This window comes from Numida meleagris, chromosome Z, assembly GCF_002078875.1.
Source record: "Numida meleagris isolate 19003 breed g44 Domestic line chromosome Z, NumMel1.0, whole genome shotgun sequence".
NCBI lineage: Eukaryota > Metazoa > Chordata > Aves > Galliformes > Numididae > Numida > Numida meleagris.
In genome coordinates, this window is record NC_034438.1 from 28,227,225 (window position 1) to 28,251,294 (window position 24,070).

At 37.7% G+C, this 24,070-nt stretch overlaps 1 protein-coding gene across 7 annotated transcripts in view; it reads left to right on the plus strand.

The window, feature by feature from the left end:
• Positions 3,548-24,070, plus strand: part of LOC110389404 — a 28,879-nt gene continuing 8,356 nt past the window's right edge. Inside the window, exons 1-7 of one of the 7 annotated variants that reach the window (XM_021379758.1) lie at positions 3,552-3,651; positions 4,910-5,069; positions 15,124-15,288; positions 17,134-17,256; positions 19,185-19,232; positions 21,405-21,502; positions 23,187-23,279. In XM_021379758.1, coding sequence (XP_021235433.1) covers positions 4,937-5,069; positions 15,124-15,288; positions 17,134-17,256; positions 19,185-19,232; positions 21,405-21,502; positions 23,187-23,279 — 660 coding nt within the window. In that variant the 5' untranslated portion in view covers positions 3,552-3,651; positions 4,910-4,936. Of the gene's footprint in view, positions 3,652-4,909; positions 5,070-11,555; positions 11,696-12,475; positions 12,540-15,123; positions 15,289-17,133; positions 17,257-19,184; positions 19,233-21,404; positions 21,503-23,186; positions 23,280-24,070 lie in introns of those variants that run through there. The other 6 variants (XM_021379751.1, XM_021379756.1, XM_021379753.1 and 3 more) reach the window with 6 other exon arrangements.

A 24,070-nucleotide genomic window follows, 5' to 3' on the forward strand; every position in this document is an offset into this window, starting at 1 on the left:
CCTGGTGCAACTTAAGGCCATTACCTCTAGTCCTATCACTATTTACCTGTGAGAAGAGGTACCTCACCACAGCCTCCTTTCAGGCAGTTGTAGAGAACAATAATGTCTCTCCTGAGTCTTCTCTTCTCCAGACTTAATCCCAGTTCCCTCAGCCTCTCCTTTTAAGAATTCTGCTTCAGGCTCTTCACCAGCTTTGTTGCCCTTCTTTGGACACACTCCAGGGCCTCAATGTTTTTCTTGTGTTGAGGGGCCCAAAAGTGAACACAGTACTCTAGGTGGAGCCTGACCAGTGCCAGGCAGATCTAGACTGGTAACATAAGGGTGAATTATTTCTAGCTCAGTGGGCCCGTAACACCTCTTACCATCAACACAGAGATACATATATGGTGGCCAGCAGGGCAAGGGAAGTGATTATCCTCCTCAGATGCTCCTCTCCTCTGCTCTACAACATCCAGGTCTGGGGGCCCAACACAAGAAAGATGTGGAACTTTTGGAGCAGGTCCAGAGGAGGGCCATGATATGATCAGAAGGCTAGAGCACTTCTCCTATTAAGGCAGTCTTAGGGAGTGGGGCTTGTTCTTCCTAGAGAAGAGAAGGCTTCAAAGAGACCTCATTGCAGCCTTCCATTACTTAAAGAGAGCTCATAACCAAGAGAGAGATTGACTTTTTATATGCAAAGATAGTGATAAAACAAGGGAGAACATTTTTATATTAGATGAGGGAAGATTTATGGTAGGTGTTGGGAGGCAATTCTTCACTATGCGTTTGTTGGGGTGCTGGCACAGGCTGCCCAGAGAAGCTGTGGATGTCCCGTCCCTGGAGGTGTTGAAGGCCAGTTTGGATGGGGCTCTGGGCAGCCTGAGCTGGTGGGTGGCAGCCCTGCTGATGGCAGAGTGATTGGAAATGGATTATCTAACTGAAGCCCTTTTGTGTTCATACGTGTCATGTTTCTCTTGTTAGGGTGATGTACCCCTGACTAGTAAGGGCTCTGCTGTGTGTGGCTTGTGTGTCTCTGCTCCTGGCTATCTTCCTATTGTGGAGCTGCTCCCTGACACTTACACTGTATTGGTCTACACCCTGTTGTGATTGTCCAAAGTATGGCAGATGTGCTCCAAAGGCCTTCTTTCTTCCTGAAACACGACATCACAAAGATTCAAAATGTCAACAAAAAAATTCTTTCAACTTGTATCATGTAAGATGTTATCATCTCTACAGCCGCCTAAAGGCTCTCAACACAGGCACAGGTGCCTGTCACAGTTTCTTTAAGGTGTCTGTCTTCTTAATGGAAGCCAAAAATAGAATTTGTGGGCTCTGGAGTATGCATTTTTGTGATGGGGGGAGGGACTGTAACGAACTACATAGCTAGTGTCTGTTTTCTGCATTTTTTGTATTCCAGCAAGTTGTATGTACATTTTAATTCAATGCTTATATTCTTTCAGTGTTTTGTAGGTCTAACCTGGAAGTAAGGGCTGAGACAAAATGGGTTATTTCATAGAGTCATAGAATAGTTTGGGTTGGAAGGGACCTTTAAGATCATCTAGTTCCAACCCCCTGCTGTAGGCAGGGACACCTCCCTCTAGACCAGGTTGCTTGAAGTCCCATCCAGCCTAGCCTTGAATGCTTTCAGGGAGGGGGCATACACAACCTCACTGGGCAACCTGTTCCAGTGTTTCACCACCCTCACAGTAAAGGTTTCTTCCTGATATCTAGCACATATACTGTATGCTTAAGTAAATGAGAGTAGTTATTTTCAATGTGTAATTAGCTTTTAACGTTGTGGGGTTGTTTTATTTTTATTTTTATTTTTATTTTTATTTTTATTTTTATTTTTATTTTTATTTTTATTTTTATTTTTATTTTTATTTTTATTTTTATTTTTATTTTATTTTTAATTTGGAGTGGGGCTTGTTTGCCTGAAACTTCATTAACATGTTCTCCAACAATGTGAGGTAACCTAATAAAAGTTAGTACTCTTAGCTAACATCTATCCCTGTGTTCAGGCTGTGAGAATTTATTGTCAGATTTTCACATACAATTCATGGACAAATACCCAAGAAGTGACAAAAAGTGATGTCCCCAGGTTGTGGTGTGATAGCATCTCAGCAATAGACAGATATCTCTTAGAAAACAGATGTTTAGTTTGTGGTGATGAATGAGGTATAAATATCAAGGTTATATTCTGAAATTAAATTTACAGTAAAGAATGGGGCCAGATTAAGGAAGTAGATCACAAAGAAGAATGATGACCTTTTCTGGGAATTGTGACTTTTATCACAAAAAAATTGTTTAAATGATAAATTTTTCAAAGTAAGCAATCAAATTAGGATAAGAGTAACAAAAAGGTATCTAAAATGAATTATACTAGAAAACAGAATGCAGTATCTACCTATAGCAATCTTAATGTGTTATTTTGCCTTCTCTAATGAAAAAAAAATACATTCCATTTAACCAATCTGAAAATAGTCCATCGATGTACTTGAAAGTCTTGCCACATGAGTGCACTGTGGCATTAAAACTGTGTCCTACTTTCAGTTAGACTTGGAACACCATTGCCAGCAAAAGCAAACAGAAACTGTAGAAAATATGTAACAGTGATAAAAGAGAGTTTTGTTTTGCCACATCAGGAATTAACTGTAGGAGCTATCACACACATACCAGAAGAATCATAGTTAAGAATAAATATAGTTGCTGAATTTAACACTTGAAGTGGCCATATACTGATTTCTTTAAAAAAAAATTGAATTAGCTATACAGGTTTTGTAAGCTGTCATTGTACAGATTTGTATCATTTTAACGATTAAAAAGAGATTGAAAATGTGAGTCTGCATTATCTTCTCTGAAGGACAGAACGGTACACTGAATGAACTCATCTTTATGTTACCAGAAAAATGGCAAGAAATGCAATTTTACTGTTATCCACAATGCATGAAGTTCTAGGGAAAAGTTCGAGTACCAGATGGATAGGAGTTTACCATAAGGGAGAAAAATGTGTTGTGCTTTGGAAGGAATATTCTCCCTGTTAAATAAAAAAAACCTGTGAACTGAAATTACTGTAATTGCTGGGTTAAGTGAAACTTAGCAAGTCAAATTCAGGGATCTGAAGAGTTTATTTTAGGCTGAGTATGGAAGCATCCACAATTTCTATAGGCATGTGAGATTTTCACAGAAGGCGTTAAAATGCAGGTGCCTGCTTATTTCTTGCATAAACTGCAGGGTGGAAATCTGCAAGGTTGGTGTGAAAAAACAGCCAAAGGAGGTGAGTCCAGCAGAGGCAAGACAGTCCTCATTTAGCAAAGGGTTGCAGAAATAAGAAGATAAACAGTTTCAGCAAAGAATCTCCAAGGGCACGGTGCCCGAATTGAAACTTTTGCTTTATTAACCTTGAAATTAATATTAAAATTTAACTCTGAGAATTATAATGAGCTCTAAGAAGAACATGCTAAACATACATAACTATAGTGCTCAGCTCACCACTCAAATTGTGTTAAATGTCACCCCGGAGAGGGAAACAGATAAAGTTTAGCATATAAGGGAAGATATCTAGGGAAGCAGAGTGGAGAAGAGAAGGGAAAGAGAAAGGAAAAGAGACTGAAGAGAAATAAGTGATGGGAAGCTGCGCTCCTCTTACTCCATCGAGATAGGGACATCTTGGTAAGTATTGTGCCTCACCTCTTAGTAAAGAATAACTGGGATAGCATGTATTTTTGCTAGCGCTTACTATATATCGGTGCTGTTGCAGTTACTGCTTTTATGAGTGGCAGTCCCAATCCTGCTATGTCTGTCACTTCAATAAATCATCTGTTCTTTAGAAATATCAGTTAATTTGTCCACTGAAAGTTCTAGCATTCAGGTTCTGGCAGTCAGGATCAAAACTAGATTCTTAGTGCACCAAGTCATCAACTGACAATGTCAATATTTAGCCTTTTCAGTAATCAGGGCACTTTCTCAACTTGACTTGGGTATTATCATGAAGTATTTATAGTATGTCCTAGCCTGACACTGCTTTTACTTTTGACTTCAGACTGGAATCAGTGTTATTAGGCCATAAATGAACATCTAGTGACTATTAATGTTATAGAATATATTGAATTATAAGACACATAAAGAAGTTTTAACTCCATAATTTACCTGCTGCCATCATTTTTCTTCTACTGCAGATATCATATGCATCCTCACAGATCTGTGCATGATTCTCAGAAAATGTGTGAAATAGTTTACCAAAAACTACTCCAAACATAATGAATTCACATTCCCTTTCTAGCTCCAGCTGTAGTCTATCCTAACATTTTTAACGAACAATATCCTTTTCCTAAAGAAGATATTACTGTTCCATAACAGTCAAAGAATCGTTTAGGCTGGCTGAATTATAATGTGTGTATAAGCCACTGGGAGATTTTGCTGCATGTCAGAAGCTACCTGTGTTAAGGTGTGGGATGAAGAAAAAAGGATAATTTCTACTGTAACACTACAGAAACAGGTTAGGGAGAAGAGTAAAAGCACTGAAAAACACCGCCAACGTTCTTTTCTCTTGAGGATCTGCCATCCGAGGTTTCCTTTTTGTCAGCTGTACAATAACTCTTCGGGAGCAGTCTGTGGCAGGTTAGAATAGTCAGTTTCTTTGAAATGTTCCAGATGAATTCTGATGATCTTTTTCACCCTCTCACACATCACACTGCCATTAGGGATCTTTCTCCCATTCAGGGACACAGTGCTGCTTCCTGTTGTTAATACCACTCTCGCTGCAAATTAGTCATATAAACTGACAAAGAAAGCATCCTTGAATTTTAAGCTGTAGAGGCATTCTCTTTTTCTGACTTCTCGAAGTTGTAAGCTGTTTGGCACCTTAAGTTTTGCAGCATAGATGGCTGAAAAACTATAGATATCCTTTAAATGTCTTTTTCAACAACAGGAGGCAAAGCAGAGGTAAAACTTTACTATGTTTCCAAAACTGGAAGCTGCAGGAGGCAGCTCAGTAGGAACCAACATGACTTTCTGCACAGCCATTCTGGACCAGCAGAGACCTTCCTGCAGAGAAAGCAAGTTGGGACCTGGGAATGATGATGCTGGAGGTAAGCAAGTGAATGAGTGTGTCAGATTATCAAATAGGGTAGAAGCCCTAATCTGTTTTGTTTTAACATCAAGTCCAGTATTCATATTCACTGTGGGATGTCACTTATTGTTGCAGCTGGCCAGCCAGTATATACAAGTTGAGTAATTAACTCTTCAGTGAAAGAGAAAGGATAACAGTTGAGATCAGGCTGCAGTTTTTCATTCAGTAATGCATTTCAGAATCTCCCTCTCAGCTATTCAGCTACTGATCTTCACAAAATGATCACAAATGTGTATTTTTTCAGCTAGGCTTTCTCCTTCTTCCATGCCCTCACCAGTCTTGGACAGAATAATCTAGCATGTTCAAAAGTGACTGGAGAGGCCAGAAGTACAAACAGACAGCACAATTGCTTAAGTCTCAGTTCTTTAGGAAATAAAACTATCAGGGACTTAGTAATCTCCAACTTTGAATATTTCATCTACAGCTGCCCAGCATGAGAAAGGCAACCACTAGGCTGTTTCACACACCATTTATTTATGCTGAATTTTTTGCAGTCATTGTTTTCAATATTATATTGAAGAGCTGAAATTTGTTTTTCATTGTCCCAGTATTTTAGGAATGGCAGTCATTTCCCTTTTCCATTGCAGAAGAGTGGAGAAAAAAGTACAAGGAGATAACTTTAATAGCAAAGAGAGATTGAAAGAGAGGCTAGATTTGGACACTGAAAGTACACAAAAAGCTAATATTTAGATGACTAAAACATTTCCCATTCAGTTCCTTTATAATCACTAGCCATAAGGACCATGTTCTACAGAGTCTGAGTAGACAAATCGTGTCTGGGCCATGACTAAAACTGTAGGTTTCAGACAATCTGTCTAAATCTGCTCTAGACAACCTGTTCAATTCCACCAAGTAGCTTTCCAGCTGAGGGGCCCCCAGTTGGGAGAATGACCTCATCCAAGTTCAAGAGAGATTCATCCCAACAAGGAGGAAGTCAGGAAAAAAAGTCATAAGGTCTGCTTGAATGAATAAAGAATTCCTGTACAAACTCAAACACATAAATGAATCATACAGAGGGTGGAAGCAAGGATGAATAACCTGCAGAGAACACACAGACTGTTCAAGTATTCAGGAATGACGTTAGGAAAACTAAAGCTCTAAAGGAGTTGAATCTGAACAGAGATGTCAAAGACAGCAGGAAAGGCCTCTATGGACAAGGGAGGATGTGGGCTGAATGAAATGGGGACCTGGTTACGCAGGATGGGGAAAAGGCCAAAGTACTGAATGCTTCTTTGCCTCAGTCTACCAGCAACACTGGCCTTCAAGAATTCAGGTCCTGGAGACAGAAGGAAAGGCTGGAGCAAGTACTCTTCTTGAAAAGTGATCAAGTCAGGAAATGCTTACATAAACATACTCTCAGGCCCTGATGAACTGCAACCATGAGTGCTAAGGGAGCCAGCAGATGTCATTGTGAGGTCACACTTCATCATTTTTCATTGATTGTGGCAGCTGAGAGAAGTGTCCAAAGTCTGAAGCAAAACAGATGTCACTCCTAACTTCAAGAAAGGCAAGAAGGAGGATCTGAGGAGCCAAAGGCCAGTCAGCATCAATTTGAACCTTGGAAACATGATGTGGAAGCTAATCCTGGAAACCATTTTCAGGCATATGAAGGAGAAAAAAATAATTAGTAGTCAGTGGGGATTCACCAAGGAGAAGTCATGCTTGATTAGCTTGATAAACTTCTATGATGAAGTGACCATCCTGCTGGATATGGGAAGAGCAATAGTTTTCTGTAGGGCCTCCCATGAGATCCTCACATACAAGATATTAATTTATGGGGTGGATGGGCAGACAGTGACGTGGGTTGAAAACTGGCTAAATGGCCAGGCCCAGAAGGTGGTGATCAGCAGAACAAAGTTGATTTAGTCTTTGTGAACCCATACTGACTACTCCCAATCACCTCTTTGTCCTTCATATAGTTTAGAAATGCTTTCTAGTATTATTTGCTCCACTGCCTTCACTGGGATCAAGGTGAGGCTGACTGGTCTTTACTTCAAAGGATCTATCTTTGTTTCCTCTTGGAGACAGGAGTGGCATTTGCTCTCTTCCAGTCCTCAGGAACTTCTCGGAACTTCTCCCTCTTCCCATGAATTTTCAGAGAAAGCGTGGCCTCACCATGATGTCTGCGAGCCCCCTCAGCACTTGTGGATGCACTCTGTTAACTCCCAAAGGGCTTGTTTACATCCTGTTGTTTTTTAAGTTCCTCAGCTGGATCCTTCTAAACCTGTGTCTTCATTGCCTCTTACTGAAAATCCTCATTGAAATCAAGAGAACTAAGTAAACAGGAATCTTCTTAATGATACAAATTGGCCTCCCTTTCTATAACTTATAATAATATGCAAACTTTTAGAAAGACTCTTTATATTGTGTCATTCCCGCTGTCCTTAGGAACAGAATGGCTAAAGCCAAAGTTAACGTGCCACAATTTTGCCTGTATGAAGGAGAGCCTGTTGTAATCCTAGAAGATATCCTGATAGCCTGCAGGTTTTCTGTATGCAATGAAAGGATGTGTGCTGTGTATTTCAGCATACTACCATGCAATGGACCACTTTTGCTCAGCTCCATCTGTGTACCTGTGTGCTCCCTAGAGAATGAACAGTGTAATGTTTGTGATCTCAGGTTCAAGAGACATCACCCTTCTGTAATTCCTGAAAGCACCAAAACCAATGCAACCCATGAGTAAAAAGCAATTGCAGTCACATGCAGTGTAAGAGCTCTAGACTTTGAGAAATATCAAATAGTAAAATGGAGTTTGAGAAAAAATAGCTTCCATTTATATAGCACTGTTTTTCACTTACGTGTGTTTTAAAGAACAGCCATTTCTCTGCAGCTGTTGTCAACATAGGCATTACTAAGTCAACAGTAATAGTCTTCTGTTGTATAGAGAAACACATAGTGGTTTAATTAAGTACATGACGTTCTGCACAGTAGAAATCTTCACTGTAGAATAATTGAAGGACAGTTTGGAAGTACTGGCAGCAATAGATAGTAGACAATAGACTCAGTTAAGTCCTATATATGTCCTTGGCATGCCATGAAAACAGGATATGAAGTAAGATAAAGTTGACTGTTGCATTCTAATATTGAAATGTACTTTTCATATTAAAAAAAGCCTACAGTTTCCAGGAAAAAAAAATGTCCTTTCAGATTGCTGTGTCAGTTTGTTTCAATAAACTGCTAGAGATATTGAATTTGGTGTCTTCATGATTTTGGGGGAGAAAAGACCTCAATGTTAAGTAAAACAAGAAATTCTGATGCAAATATTAATTTATGTTCTGGTATAATGAGGATATAAACTGTGCTCTCTAATAAGCCACTGGGTTTTAGATTAGAAATTCTTTATTTAAAACTAGAGCTATTTTTGAATTTTTAACCTATTATCTTTAAAGTCTGAAGTTCCTATGTTTCACATCTATTTGAATGTTTTCAGTCCTTTTCATTTAAAATACTCAGGATAGTCTTTCTTTAAAATGGCACTTTTTGCCATCAAACTTTTCTCCAGTGTAAATCTGGCAATACACAGACTTTGAAATAAATGTTTATATCTGATCTTTGTTTCTAGTATGGTCCATTGGCAATGTTTTAATTTTAGTGTTGCTTGAGAGACTTTGAGTTATTTCACCCATAAATTCTTTCCAAATGTACTGGCTGATAAAATGTATTTGCTGATATTTATTTTATCCTCAATAATCAAGCAACAGCATATTGTACTAGAAACATTACCATTTTGTTATTACTGAAAATATTGACTTTCTGTAGATTATTGTGTTTTTACCTTAAAAAAAGTATTTCAATATTGTGCAGTTGTTCTCCATGTTATTTTCCATCCTAAATTTTCCTGTATCTCTTTAATGTAGTTAGGGTTTAAGTGGTATGTTGTTTTCACTGCCCTGTCATCCATAAAAGACTAAGCATCAGCTGCTATAATAACAAGGATGATAATGAAAATTTAAGCAGGTTTGTACAAGCACTTTTGTTAAAAGACTTTACAAAACAAATAATTTAGCATCTGATAATAATACTAAAACTCATTCTGTGCTAATTTCCTTGTTATTTTTTCTCAGTATAAGCTGTTTTCTATAGTCTGTTCCGCATAAAGATAATTTGATGTAAGATATTCATTTGAATTTGAAAATATATCTGGTGGTGGGCTGGATCTATTATTGTTGCAGTAAGGGTACAGCAAGCATTCTAGATTCATGTAAATGAAGATTTATTAGTGCGGTCCACAAGCAATGAACCACAGTGTCTCTAATGATGAAGCTACAGCTGGGGCGATATAAGAACACAAGAAAGAAGAGGGAGAGAGAGGATGAAACAAAAAGAAAAGTGAGAGATGTGGGCACCAAGGAGGAGAGAGAGAGTGATGGAGAAAGGGAGAGACACAGAGAAAAGAGATGACCATCCGCTGGGGCTTCCTGGATAAGTGTCCTCCCCTGGGCACTCTTTCCAGTGGAACTGGTGGTCCCCCCTCATAGTACTTCTCCTACAATAGCTCAGTATTCTTCACCAGGACCTGCACAAATCCTGCATTGGCGGCTCCTGCTTATGATACTGTAATCACTGGTGGGATCAAATGTTGACTGGGGAAGGTGTTGCAAGGCAGGTTCATCACTGAGCTTTCTGCGAGTGTTGTTGATCCCTTTAGTGCAAAACAGAAGCTGCAACCAAACTGTAGGAAAAGGGAGGGGAAGAAAGGATAATGCCAAAGACAATTGCTTCCTGTAGCAGCCAATGTAGCCATGTCAGTATCCATGTCTGTAGTTGCAAGGCCAAGATTATTATAAAGAGCATGACATTAATGTCAGATAAATATTGTTGAAAATGCTTTGAGATGCATTAAACTAAAACTTTATTCATTTACTGTCAAAGACTTCTACTGATGTGAATTTAGAAAGGCCCTATAGAGTTTTTCACATACTGGAATGTTCAATAACATAACTCAGTTACAGATTAATTAAGAAAAATGTTTAAAATAAATTCTGAAGTCTGTAAATTGTAAGGTCAGCTGTGATGTTGACACATCTGCAGTATTTACGTGGCTTAATCTACCCAGACCGTATCCATTACAAATAATTTTAAATAGTTTCTCTTTGTGCCTGTTGTTGGTATACGTTATTACTTGGTTATTCTACAACAGTGTTGGTATAGTGCATTACGTTTGTACAGTTCTTCAAATGAAATCAAGAATTGTTCTGTGCTGTGGCTGCAGGGAGCACAAACACTTCACTTAGACCTGGAATGTTACCTTGGCGCTAGGATCACATACAGCCTGTCAGAATGGTTCATAGGACATACAGACTGTATCTTGCAACCTGGATCAAGCCACTCTTAACAACAAATGCAGCTGCTGCAGCTTAATCAGATCTGGCCCCACAACAGCCTCTGAAAAACTGTGTATTTTAAAAATGCTCCTGCTGCATCATATACCTTTTAATTGCATTTGTCCTGTATTAAAACAACAGTCTTACATTTAGAAAAATTCCCACATTTCTGTGCCTACCAGAGTGACAGACAAAGATATGAGATTTCAAAGTTCTGCACTGCTTTTTTGTGAAATGTATCTTCTAGCAAAGTCTTTCTACTGACCTGGTGTATTTCTGGAGTCCAGTGGGGGCTTAATGAACTAAAAGAGGTATTTTATACACCTGATACAGGTAAAATGGAGAAATTTCTTGACACTGTATACCAATTCTAGATAGAAGGAGCAGCTCTGTTTGGATTTGCTGAATTTTCTATGTTTTAGAAAACTGGAAAAAAGGAGTAGTAATTGTTCTTAGAGGAGTTTCATTATTTCAGGGAAGTGCGTGAATGTCAGATTCACTCCTGTAAAAACGTAAAGCTTGCATTAGAACAAATCTAGTGCTTATGACTGTCTGATAGGAAGTAAATAGATAAGGTGAACTGGCGTAGAAAATGTGATCATGATAGAGCTAAACATTTTATGACAAAAATTATCTGAACTTTATAGGCAGATCAATAAGGCACATCCGCTTTAAACAATCTCACAATAATACCCGAAGCAGTCAAACTTGCAATTGTTACAATAGGCTGCAAATCCATCTTCAATAGCTGGGTAAATATTTGAGCAATTAACTTGCTTCAAGCTTCCTGCAACTGAAGGTTCACTCTTACTTACAGAAAGTCAGCATTGCCAGAAACCCAGAAGTTGCCCTTGAATCAACCTTTGAAGAAACAGACAGTAGGAATGATACTAGTGAAATACAATGCCTGAGTAATATTTATGAGGTTATTCAAGATCTATGCAGAAATACTGGCTAAGAAATTGGATGAAGTTCCAGGGAAGACATTTTCTTCAGCACTTTGAGGAAATAAAATTTGAGAAAAATGTGTTTACTATTTCCAGCATTCCTAGAATTCCATTACCAATGAGAGTCATAAGAATTGTGATATAAGTGAATGGGTATACAGATCTAAAAGAATAGATCCACGTCAGACTTTCCTTTTATTGTGAGGTTTGGCTCCCTTCCATGTGTTCATGAAATAAATTGGCTGCAGCAGAGCAGCTGGTAGCATTCTGCTGACTGGAAGTATCCCAGCAGAGACTGAAGCAGCCACAGTAAGGTAAGCAAGAGTGAAAGTTTACAGTGGGGTTTTGAACCCCACTTGAGTTTCAAAGTTTTGGATTAAGGTTTTATTTACCTTACTGCCTGTTTAGAATCTGACAAATACTGATTTATCTATTGACTTTAAGCTTCTCTTCCAAAGCCACTTCTGATGCCTAGTTTACATCTAGTTTTTATATTCCTGTATCTATTTTAGAACAACTAGATTTTGTAAAAGCTAGCTGATTTGAAAGAAATTATAACCTCATTATTTATTAACCATAGGTTGGCAGAAGTTCCTTTTAATCTATTGTTAAATTGTAAGAAACTTTGAGAAGTTACTTACGTTGTTTGGAAGCAGTATTGTCAGCTGCAGCCCAACACAGTGAAAGCAGATTTGATCTAATGGTCTTAGAGAGAGCTTGCTGTGAATGTATTGGTATAGAATTAGATAATATTTGGATCATACTACTTTGTGAATGGACTCCAAGTTTTTAAAGTTCTGTTTGTATGTACTGAGATGTGCCTGGGATAAGTGGAAGAGTGAACCGTGCCTTAGAACAAAAAGGATTACTAAGGAGACAGGAAGTTATACAGATTATATACCATTTTATATAAAGCAGATTTTCTTTACTGCATTCATGTAAATAAATTGACATGTTGTACATAGTAGGAAAAAAGATTCAAACCCCTTGTGCTTTCAGGGTTATCTTGTTGCCACTGACCACCAATTTGCTTGAGTACAGTTGATTCCAGAAGCTTAAAGAGCCAAAGATCAAATTTTCTGCTTTCCTTCCAGTTAGTGTGGATGTGAAACAAAATGAAAGAGACCGCTGTCTTCAGGACAAACAGTGCCTGACCAGGTCTGCAGCTAAGAATATGCACCTCCTCTTTCTAGCTCTCCTCAAGCTGTGTATACCTTACAGAAGAGGAAAATTAAGAAAATGAAGAAATGGGCATGAAAAGATATTGCAACAACAACAAAAAATAATAGATTCGGGGGAAACATGCAACAGAAACAACTATGAGTGAAAATGAAAAATGTGGGAGTAGGTGACATGTATGTAAGTGCATGGTGGAAGAGGAAAGGGTTATCAGAATGAGAATGTCTTATTTCACACACTGCTATGAGTCGCATGAGGAAATTCAAGCTGTGGAATCTTGGATGTTTATCTTTTTAAATCATTATAGAGATCTTTATTTATTCTACAGTGCCAACAGACCTAAGATCTAACACAAACTTTTACAGTTTCTCAATTTTAAATGTGTCTGCTGGTTAAAATAACGCAAAATAACAAAATTTAAGTACAGCCCTTCACAACTAGTATATACCCATTGTTCTTAATAGAAAGTTTCCTAAGAATTTTTCCACTTCATAGACATGCTTCTGAAAATGTTTGAAAATTCCTCTGCCCTCCCCAGGAATTCTTTGGGGGTCCTAGTTTGTATCGTCTTTGTCTTCTCACACAGGTGATGACTATAAATAATCCAGATGAAAGATTCTTTCTGTCTTGGTGGTTTGCATGGTATCACGTTACCTCTCCACAGAATCAATTTTTGCTTCAGTGAGCATTTAGGCCTAACTGAACTTAAGCTGTCATTAATAACTGAGTATATGAAGGACAGAGCCAGTGGAAGACAGTTCCCTAGCTGTTTCACTAGTTGTAAAAATCAAGAATTTGGATCTTCTGGACTTCAGATCAAGCACAGTCAAACTAGTACTTATACTTTCATTGGAAATGTTCAAAAAGGGATCAAATGCCTGTTTTTGAGCATCCTCAGGTATAACTAGGTCTTGATGCTTGTTTGTGCTGAACTTCTAGCACACCAGTACCTCTCAATACCCACAAGCTGATTTATTGCCTAGATACTCTGCAGAGCCTGATTCAGTTAGGAGGTTGCAGAGGTCAGGTCCAGTTATGACTTCACAGAAAACCACAAGTGGTCTTCTTTTTTTGTTTAGCTTACTTCAATGATAAAGCAATATCAGCAAGATGAAAAAGACCTTGCCTTTATTTTCTACCCCTGTCTATTTGTTATCAGACGCTTGAGAAATGAGACAATTTTGTAGGTAGAAAAAAATAATTCTTTCTACTAAACATTTTTTTGCTTTTCCATAGGCTAACTCAATGTTCATTTTTAACTGAGTCAAAAGTAAAAAAGAGCCTTAGTTAGTCTTGTGTAATTTAGTAACAGGAGAAATGAAGTGAAAGAAGTCCTCCTTTTCTACCATTTCACACAAATAATTAATGTGAAATATTGCATCAGAGAACTGAATCAAACTAGAATAACTCCCCTCCCTGAATGATTTAATAAATTATTACTGTCATGCCAGTCTGCCTGGCCTAGCTGATATTCAGTTACTCTATGCAAAGCTAAAATTATGAGGCTAAAATTATACTTGTGTTTGCTTAGTTCACTTTCCCAAGGTACAGTTAACAATTGAAGCTAGGTGTCTTCTGTGATATGTACTTTGCCATAAGCAGCGGTCACAAACTGCTGACTTCAGAAAAGTACTTAGATGTGAGAAGCCCGCTCATGGTTTCTTCAAACCAAACTATTATCCTCACCTTTTCTGAAGTTCAGTGATTCAAGCTGTGTGCTAATACCTTATTAGTTGGCTGGGTGGTCCACTCATCAATGTAGTCTGCATTCGTAGTTGCTAACCCCTCCTTAGGATATCTAACCTAGGCAGTTCTTAAATCCATTTATTCATCTGGCATTCAAAAAGAGAAATGCATTGTTTTAGTAAAGGTAGTCACAAATACAGAGTTATTTGTAAAATGCAGAATACAGATTAATCTGTAAATGAATCATTAATAATTTTAATTATATGAAAGGTTGGAGGTTGATTTTTATTTTATTTTTTTTCTTACAGCTCCTTGTATTCATGAATGACTTATTCTAATACAGTACTGAGGTTTACAAACTCCAGCTCTCCTTCCTGAATCTCGGTTTAAGATTACAGTAAAGCTGTTTGTCTTTACTGAAAGTCAGGCTATAATATGTTGAAGTTAGCATTATAATCATTTATGAATGTTTTGAAAATAATCTTAAACCAAAGTACTTCTGAGGAACAAAAAGAATATGATTTTTCAATCCAGCTGCCGAAGTGTAGAAAGATTGCTATGGCTGAGAAGTGTAAATTAAAAAATTGTAGTCATGTAAACTAGTCATATTTTGTCTAGAGGTAAGTCTTCTTCAATGCATTCCTTTAACACAACTTTATATATGCATCTTAGTAGAAACTCAGATCAACTGAATCACTGTCATTGGAAATACACTGTTTTTGCTTTTCAAGACACAGGCTTGAGTCATGTGAGCAATCACGTTTATTGAATTTATCCTGATTCCCTTGAATGTCATGTATTGAAATTTTACCATTTGTAAACTTGTTTCTCAACTGAAATATGAAGTTTTTTTGACAAATTCTTACTCCTACTTCAGGACTAGGAATGAGAGACAACTCAGGTTATCAGAGTTTCTCAATGAACTGCAAAATGACGCTCCGCTCAGGCCGTGAAAAGCCATACAGAGTGCCTACTTGTGGAAGGCAACTGGTGAGAAGGAAACTTCTGGAGAGCACTAGATCAGCAGCTGCTGAAAATTCAGGTAACTTCTCCCTCTGAGTGAAAGTTGTGCTTGTAATCTTGGGAGGGTGATGCCAATCCAAGGCAGAATTCAACTAAATCAAGTATCAAGAGCAGCTCAAAAATAAAAATACATGAAGGAATAAGAAAGTGAAACCTGGCTTTAAAAAGAAAAAAAGAAAAAAAAAAAAAACGAGCACTCCTAAAAGAGCACTCCTCAAAGGAGTGACATTAATTTTTTTCATATGACCAAATGTATGGTGATTTCTAAAGTACATCTATATCTCCCTGGAAGAGAATTATTGTCATAGTAGGCCTGCCAACTATTTTGAGTACTGTACTAGTTCTTACAGTATACCAGGATTCTTAAAATATAAATGCTGTAATACATCATAACAGGTCTTTTTGAATGTTTTTCCCTGATGATTTCTTTTGAGAAAAAAACCATGCTTTTTCTGGAGGCCTTGTAGCTCAAGTTGCCAGACCTGTGAAGAAGAGGTCTTTGTCCATGTATGCGCCAAAGGTCCGGTGCAGGAGGATTAGAGTGTGCATCCCTTGTCATTTTTGTTCATTGAACATGTAGTTTCTGTTCAGCCCAAGCAGAGAAAGATTCTCAAAAACATCTCTTTTTTTTTTTTCAAAATTTCAGCTGAAAAACCGATATTTCAGAGGAACTGTACTACTTAAAAGGAGTAACAAAAGTTTTGCAGTGAGATCAAGCATTCCCAGAGCATTATGTCATAGCTAATGTGTTTTCAGTATCCTGTTGTTTCCCTTGCCTAATTTTTCCAGCTCAGAAAGGACAATTCACTTTACAATACTTGTTTACCCTAGCGGTCTGTGTTGTTACCGAAACTTCTGGAGTTCGGTATTGAATTTGAAAGTTGCACACCTGGCTCAGGAAAAAATGCTCAGCCTAGTATAATCCGAATTGTGCCTTACAGTGTTAATCTGTAGATGCTGCACAGTTATATTCAGTCATGGTGAAAAACAACTTCCCTGCCTAAAAACTTTTACCTACAAATACCTTTGCTGTTGCGGTATTTTTCTTTTTTCAGTAAGACATGCCACGGTACTCCAAACAACCTCCTCTCCTTTCCCCCATTAAACCCCCCAACTCCCACCTCCAAAAAAAGGCTGCTATTTTAGGTAGCCATATTTACCCTAAAAACTCCTATTTGTATGCAGATCCAATTTTCAAAGTGAAAAACTGGGAAACAGGGAGGTACTTCCTTGTGAAAGGAAGGAAACTAGTCCAGAAGCAATGTGCTGCAGAATCATTTCCCCTACTTTACCTTTCTTCAGATGAAAACATACACCTTAACCATGTGTTCTTTGCTGCTTTCTCCCTGTGTGTGCTCCCATGCAGGGTGTTACCCTGTTCTGCCTTCCCACACCAACTGCTACTTTAGCTCCCCTCTTTTTTTTTTTTTTTTCCTGCAAATTCCTCCTGTCCCTGTCAGCATCTTCCAACACAGCTATCTGCAGGTTGTCCACAACTCCAGCCTCCAGGCTTACACGCTCCTCTTGGGTAGGAAGCCATTTTTTACAGGCTCAAGGTTTTGTAGAAATGGGGTTAGCCTACAGAAAGATCAGCTTAAATCTCACATTCTCACTGGGGTAAATTGCAAACAAATAAATCCTTGCTTTTCTTCTTGACACGGATACCAAGCCCCTCTAAAAAGCAGCTTAAGTTAACTGTATAATTCATGTGTTGCTTATACTATTCTAATGTACATGTAGTTTCTGTATTATTTACACTGATTATCAAGCAAAGACTGCTATAAAAATACATTTTGATAAAATTATGTAATAAAACATATTTTTCTGTCATCAGTACAATTAATTACAACTCATTTTTCATTAGAGCTTCAACTGCGGAAAACACTGAGATGCTATATACAGACTGAAGATTCAAAAACCGTGCATTTCAGCTTAGATGAACGTGGTCGTCATGAAATATCAACCACAGATTCACAACTCCCAGCAGGTAGTATGCTTTTTATTCCAAAACACATGAACTCTATGTGTAGTATCATACGAAATTGCTGAATGCACTTTTATGTAGTCTGTTCATGAGCCAGTATAATAATATTTTATTGCATATTTATGAGTTTTGATAGTGATATATGAAAACATTTATTCCAGTTTAAAATAGGTAAATATAGTACATACTATGTATACATAATATATTTTCAAAAAAGATTGTTTTGTTCACTTCCATTTGAATCATTGGGAAGTCTGCATACTTGACTCTTAATAATAGAGTGGCTTGGGTTGGAAGGGACCTTAAAGACCATCCAGTTCAACCCACTACACCAGGGTCGCATTCAAACTGGTCTTAAATGCCTCCAGGGATGAGGCATCTACATCTACTCTGGGCAGCCTTTGCTAGTGCCTCACCACCTTCTGAGTAAAGAATTTCTGCTTAATGTCTAATCCAAATCTCTTTTACTTTAAAACCATTCCCCTTTGTCCTATTACTATCAGAGTGTGTAATAAATAAATCAGTCTCCCTCCTGTTTATAAGCTCTCTTTAAGTACAAGTAGGCCACTAAAATGTCTCCAGGCTGAAAAAGCCCAGTTCCTTCAGCCCTTCTTTGTAGAAGAAGTGCTTCAGCCTCTGATTGTTTTCATGGCATCCTCTGGACCCTCTCCAAGAGCTCCATATCTTCTCTAGGCTTGGTTTCAGTATTTCAGGGAGGATCTCACAAGGGCAGAGCAGAGAAGGACAGTCACCTCCCTGACCTGCTGACCACACCTCTTCTCATGCAGCACAGGATACAATTGGCTTTCCAGGCTGCAAGTGCAAACTGCTGACTCGTGACAAGCTTCTTGTCCACCAGAACCCCCTCCTTTTCTGCAGGGCTGTGCTCCCAGTCTGTGCACCTGCCTGGGATTGCCTGAACCCAAGTGCAGCACCTTGCAAAGAAAACTCTCAGAGACGAGGGTGAAATGAATAACAGAGAAATTTTGGAATTTGCAGAATTATTTTATTTTTCATGTAAACCTTCCTTTATCTCAGGTGAGACTTCTCTAAATGACCCCCAAAATGGTATTGCATCTAACATCACAGGGTAGTTGTTAGGGTTTTTTTTTTTTTTGGTGGATAAAGGGCAAATAACAACAAATACAATTATCCTAGGATTATTTATTTTCCAAAGATGAGACAGTGGGGATAATAAAATAAGCAGATTTCTAATGAAAATACAGCAAAAAGTTGAAATCTGTAAGATCTGTGAGTATGCTTATAGTGTTAGAATCCTGTTGTAGAAGATACTGCTGTTCTCTAAGAAAATAAAAAAGAAACAACAAAGGAAAGAAAGGAAATGCTCTGTGATATCCTTGTATATGTAAACACAGGTACCACAAACATACATTCATGATAACATCATGAAGATAGCATTGTATAACAAGCCAACTCCTTGTGACAGTTTTACTTGTGGCTTTGAGCTGAAGCAGGTAATGCTTTCACCAGAGAGCTGCCTACATAATTCAGGCTTATGCAAGAACAGCTGGAACACCCATTCCATGGCTACCTGCTACTTCCCAGTCTTACTCATTTTGTGTCAGAAGTCTCGCACCTACTGCCCAAAGACCATGGGGATTTCTATTTGATACCACTTAAGTCCTTACATTTAATTACTGGCCTCTATTTTGTCAACTGTATTCTCTTTTGTAAAAAACAGTCAGTACATTTATTAGAGCTCAGACTTCAGGTATAACTGTTCAGTCTTAGTGGCACCACATTAATTCAGAGACCTGCAAGAGGTGAAGTCTGATGTCTATTCCTGTTGCACACCATTTCTCCGATTCTCAGATGATATGGTAAAGCAACTCTTAAAATTGTGCTGTTTTTTTAAACGTGAAGGATGGTTCTGTCTAATTCCAAATCTTTTTTTAAATATCTTTCATTAGATACAGCATGGTTAAGCCTATTCACAAGCAATAAGCCAGCAGTTAGAGGTAAGACTTGAATGACGCATGTGGGAGCAAAATGTTTCCTTCTCTTTGTTAGGGACTGATTTAAAATGAATTTGTAATATATCTAAGATGTCATATCAGAAGCGATATATGAAACTAGATGTCCAGTAGCCTGATCTAAATGAACAATCTTAAAAGCCACAACACTTGCCATAGCAAGTTATGAATAAGGGCTTGAACTGAAGATGAATGAGCATGAGGGAACAGAATGCACACAAGCTAGAATCAATATTTTTAAAAGGAAAGCATGTGTGCTATATTGCTGGCATTTGAGTTTCAGTTAGCGTAGGCCTGTTGCAACAGGAGGGAGTAAATAATAAGGGTATGAAGAAAGAGAAGACACATTTTTGGAACTTCCCTATTGTAGGCGTAACAAATGAGTGTTACATTAAAGGATACGTTAGTTCCAGTATTCCAGTAAAAGATAAATCTATTCCAGTTTCAACAAGAAAGAACTGCTGTGATCCAGGATTGCACCTTGACCAGTGATCAAGTGGGGATTTCCAGGGAAGAGTATAAAATATTGACACATCCATGCAGTGCTTGCCTAAAACCCAACAATTTGCATTTCAGGGATACCCCAAGTGAAAACTGGCACATTGTATTTCATTAATTACAAAGCGTTCTCTTAGCATGAATTTGTAAAATTACCCCTTAGACTCTGGTTTTAGAAATCAGAGAAGATAGATAGCTCACCCAAAGCCCAACAGAGAGTGGAAGCAGCATGTATGAAATCATGCAAAAGTTCCTTATGCTCTTTGCCAGAAACCATCTTCCCAATATACCATTTGTCACTTTTATTAGAGGTGATTTGGAAAATTGATCTCCCTGAAGTCAGATCACTGTTATGACTTGGGTAAGAAATATCTCTTGCCTGCTGATGTGCCACCTACATGCTGCAGCTGGTGCTGGACGACTGAAGTAATTTGAACTGATGAATCAGCAAACAATGAAGCTGGAAGACTTTTAGACTTTACATTCTACTACATTTATCACATGTATTTATAAATATGCAAACTGAGCACACCATGCCAAAGTGTGTCTCAGATTTTATCAAAGATTTTTATGCCTTTTTAATGCTGTAGCTGGTTCAGAGAAAATTGCTTTGGAAGACTTCTACAAAAGCATTATAGCTAGGATAAGAAAGGGTAGCGAAAATAACATATAGGATAAGGGAACCTAAAATAGTTCCGGTGGAATGAGTATATTCTGCTGATTCAGAATATCTTTCAAAGGCTGAAAGCTACCCTCAGTAACAAGAAAAAAGCAACTCTTCAGCTGTAGCTCAGAATGCGTAATTACCTAACCTCTGTACCTCTATATGCTCTGTATTCATTTGCTGTGGTGATGGACATGTAGGGCAACTGCTTTTTTTTTTTTTTTTTGGTGGGGGGCAGGGGGGTCATAAACAGTATACTTGAAATATTTTTAAAAGCACAAGTAGTATTATTTAAAAATAAATCTTCAAGGCAGTCTGGTATTTATGCTATCATTGGATAGTTACTGATGTTGTTGACTTTACTAGGTAATGCTCTTGTGTCACATATCAGTTGACAAAAGGTAGTTTTATTTTTTGCTTTTCTGGATCTGAGGCTTAGAACTATCTAAAGGCAGTGATCATTTCGAGTTTATCAGGTTGAGAATCATCCCACGTTACACACTCTTATTTCCTGCAGCTGAGAAAACAATGTTTTCAAAAAGAAGTGTATCCAATGCACCCACTGACAGTGGAAAGATTTTGACCTGCAAAGTATCCAGCAAATAAAACAGAAGAATCCTATATTTTCTGTAGGGGTGTGTGCATAGCCAGGTATATTATATAAGCCATTACATTACATGTGTACCTACATAACAATATGAATGTGCCTTCACAGCTGATGAGTTTATATATATAAATGTACTTTTAGATATATATTCACATAAATCTGATATTCCATATACAAATTTTTGCAGAGAAATTAAGTTTTTGTATGACAAATTTAAATTGTCTTAAAGCCATGGACTTTAAACAATTTCAGAAGAAAGACTTATTGAGTGATTGTATTTCTCTTCCTGTGCCTATCAATGTAAAGAGAATCTGAATGTTGTCTAATATTTTCATCTGTGTTTCTTTTTATGAAGTGATACACATTTCATTGCAATTTTTTTTTCTAGCAAAAACAAACTCTAAAAACGTGGTGGTCCTCATGCAGAGATTGAAGTGTAATGAATTTGTTCTGTTGAGCAAGGGTGAAAATCAACTCTGTCTGAAGGTAAGAAGTAGTTTAATTTGTAACTTTAAGTGCTCCTTCTCTCTACAGAATAACTTCTCCCATGGTCCTTTTTGAATTACTTTTCCTTTGCTTATCACTTTCCATCCTGCACAACGTGACTGCCTCCCTCTACTCTATCCGGACAAATATTTAAAATAGATTATTGCAAAAATCATTGGGTTTGGGCTACTGCGTTGGAAAGAGGTGAGTTCAAGAGGGGAATTATTTTCTCCTAATCAGCCTGATTTACAAGATTCTGTTGTCAGAGCATTCTCATTTTCTTCAGTCAGGTTTGCGTACAGTGGGAAGAGCAGTCAAGGTCAGATTTCCCTGTGGTAGGCCCAGGTTACAACCCTTACTAAAATCTATCTGAGGAAGAACTTCATATAAGAATTTAGCCTTTATAGCAGGGCAAAGATCTGAGCTCTGTTTCCCCAAGTTACACCAAGATAAAGAATAGAACCATAGAATGGCCTGGGTTGAAAAGGACCTCAAACTTCATCCAGTTTCAATCTTCTGGCTGTGTGCAGGGTCACCAACCACTAGACCAGGCTGCCCAGAGCCACATTCAGCCTTGCCTTGAATGACTCCAGGATGGGGCATCCACAACCTCCTTGGGCAACCTGTGCCAGTGCATCAAGCCTCCCCTGCCTTAGTTTAAAACCATTCCCCCTTGTCCTATCACTATCCACCCATGTAAACAGTCATTCCCTCTCCTGTTTATATGCTCCCTTCAAGTAGTGGAAGGCCGCAGTGAGGTCTCCCTGGAGCCTTGTCTTCTCCAAGCTAAACAAGCCCAGTTTCCCCAACCTCACTTCATAGAAAAGGTGCTCCAGCCCTCCAAATTCTTTCTCAGAATAAATCTTCTGTGTACTTCATTTATTTTTCATTTCAAGACTTTCCAGAAAATCTGTTTCCTAGAATTATCTGGGAAAATGTGTTTTATAAGATACATTCATTATGTTTATAGCAAATTACCACATTGGGATTTTCTTTACTTTCCTTGGAAGAATAAATATTTTTTTAAAGAACTTTTCTGGTTCAGAGATAATTTTGTCATAAATTAATTATATGAGAGGTGTTCCACCAAATCAGAGAAAGAACTGAGTGTTGAGTCCCAGTAGATTTAACTTCCCAATCATGTATTGCAAAAGTATGGAATAATAATACCAGATTACATTTCTTGGCATGATTAAAAGCCGTTCCTTACTGAAAATGGCATAAGACATATTTACTATCTCCCAAGTACGTCAAAAACTTGGAACGATCACTGACTATTCTATTTCCAGCAGAATATGAATAACTTTTGTATTCTTGGCAGGAAATCTCATAGTGAGGATGACAATACTCCTTATTTGCAGTTATTCCTTTTGTATTCTGTTATGGTGTGCTGCAATCTCGGCTGCATTGCAAAATAGAATCCTGGCATTGAACAGTTCGTAGGATTTTTTTTGATATTTCTTTCCAACCCAGTTCGTAATATACTCAGGAAGTATTTTGAGAACACAAAAACCTCTTCATCTCAGATAACTGAAGTGTTAACACTAGTGAGCTGTGTTTTTTGTTGTTTTTTTTTTTTTAAAAAAAAAGCTTTTTTTTTTTTTTAGAATTAATACAGCATTTTGTGAATTAAAAGTGGAAAATATGAAGGCAAAATTACCAATCTGCATGGTTGTAAACACAGGTTTTAAAGGGATGCTGTTCTGAGCCAGATCATGCTTCAGTGAAAGGAGGCAACGCAAAAACGTGCAAGGAGGGAAGTCTTGACTTCAGAAAGGTATATAATTATGATCAGTGAGTAAAAACATATGTATGAGAGAGAGCGTATGCAAACATTGGTGTAAAAGGAAAAAAAGGGCAGCTAAAGTAAGTTTCTACTGTTACCCATGAAATGAATGCTTACACACTTATTTTTAGCATTTTTCTCAGAAAAAAAGAAAACATGAACAACTTTTCCTTGTATTTGAGTTGAATTGTGTATACCAGTATGTTATTCAACCTACAGGCAAAATATCTGCATTTACATTACAACATGAAAGACAAAAAGGTGATTATTGTATTATTGTGCTTCTCTAAAATGTGTGGAGATGTAGAAGTCTTGCTGCATGAAAATTACTTTGCAAGTTCTAGAAAATCCTGATGAGTGTATTAGCAGATCAAGAAGGGTCAAACTGTAAGAATAATGCTGTCTTTAAGGAAAATGAATCCATGTGTCAAAAACCCACTGAATTAATAAAGACACAAAATATAGAGTACCAAATATTTAATATAAACAAGAAATTAAAAACAAACAACCCCCAAAGTACTTTCAGAGTGAATTTTGTGCCAGCGGATGACTATGAATCTGGAGTAACACACTGTGTATCCGATGATATACAGGTGGCCAGGTCACTTATTCACACAGTTTGGTGACCAAAGTTTGATTTTTGTCAGCTTTTCTATAGATAGAAACAATATAATATTGTGAGCAAGGGAAGTAACTTAGTTTAGTTGTTTTGTCATGTATTTTAAACAGATATTGTAACGTAGAAAAAATCAAAAACTGAGAAAGTATTGAGAACAATTGTT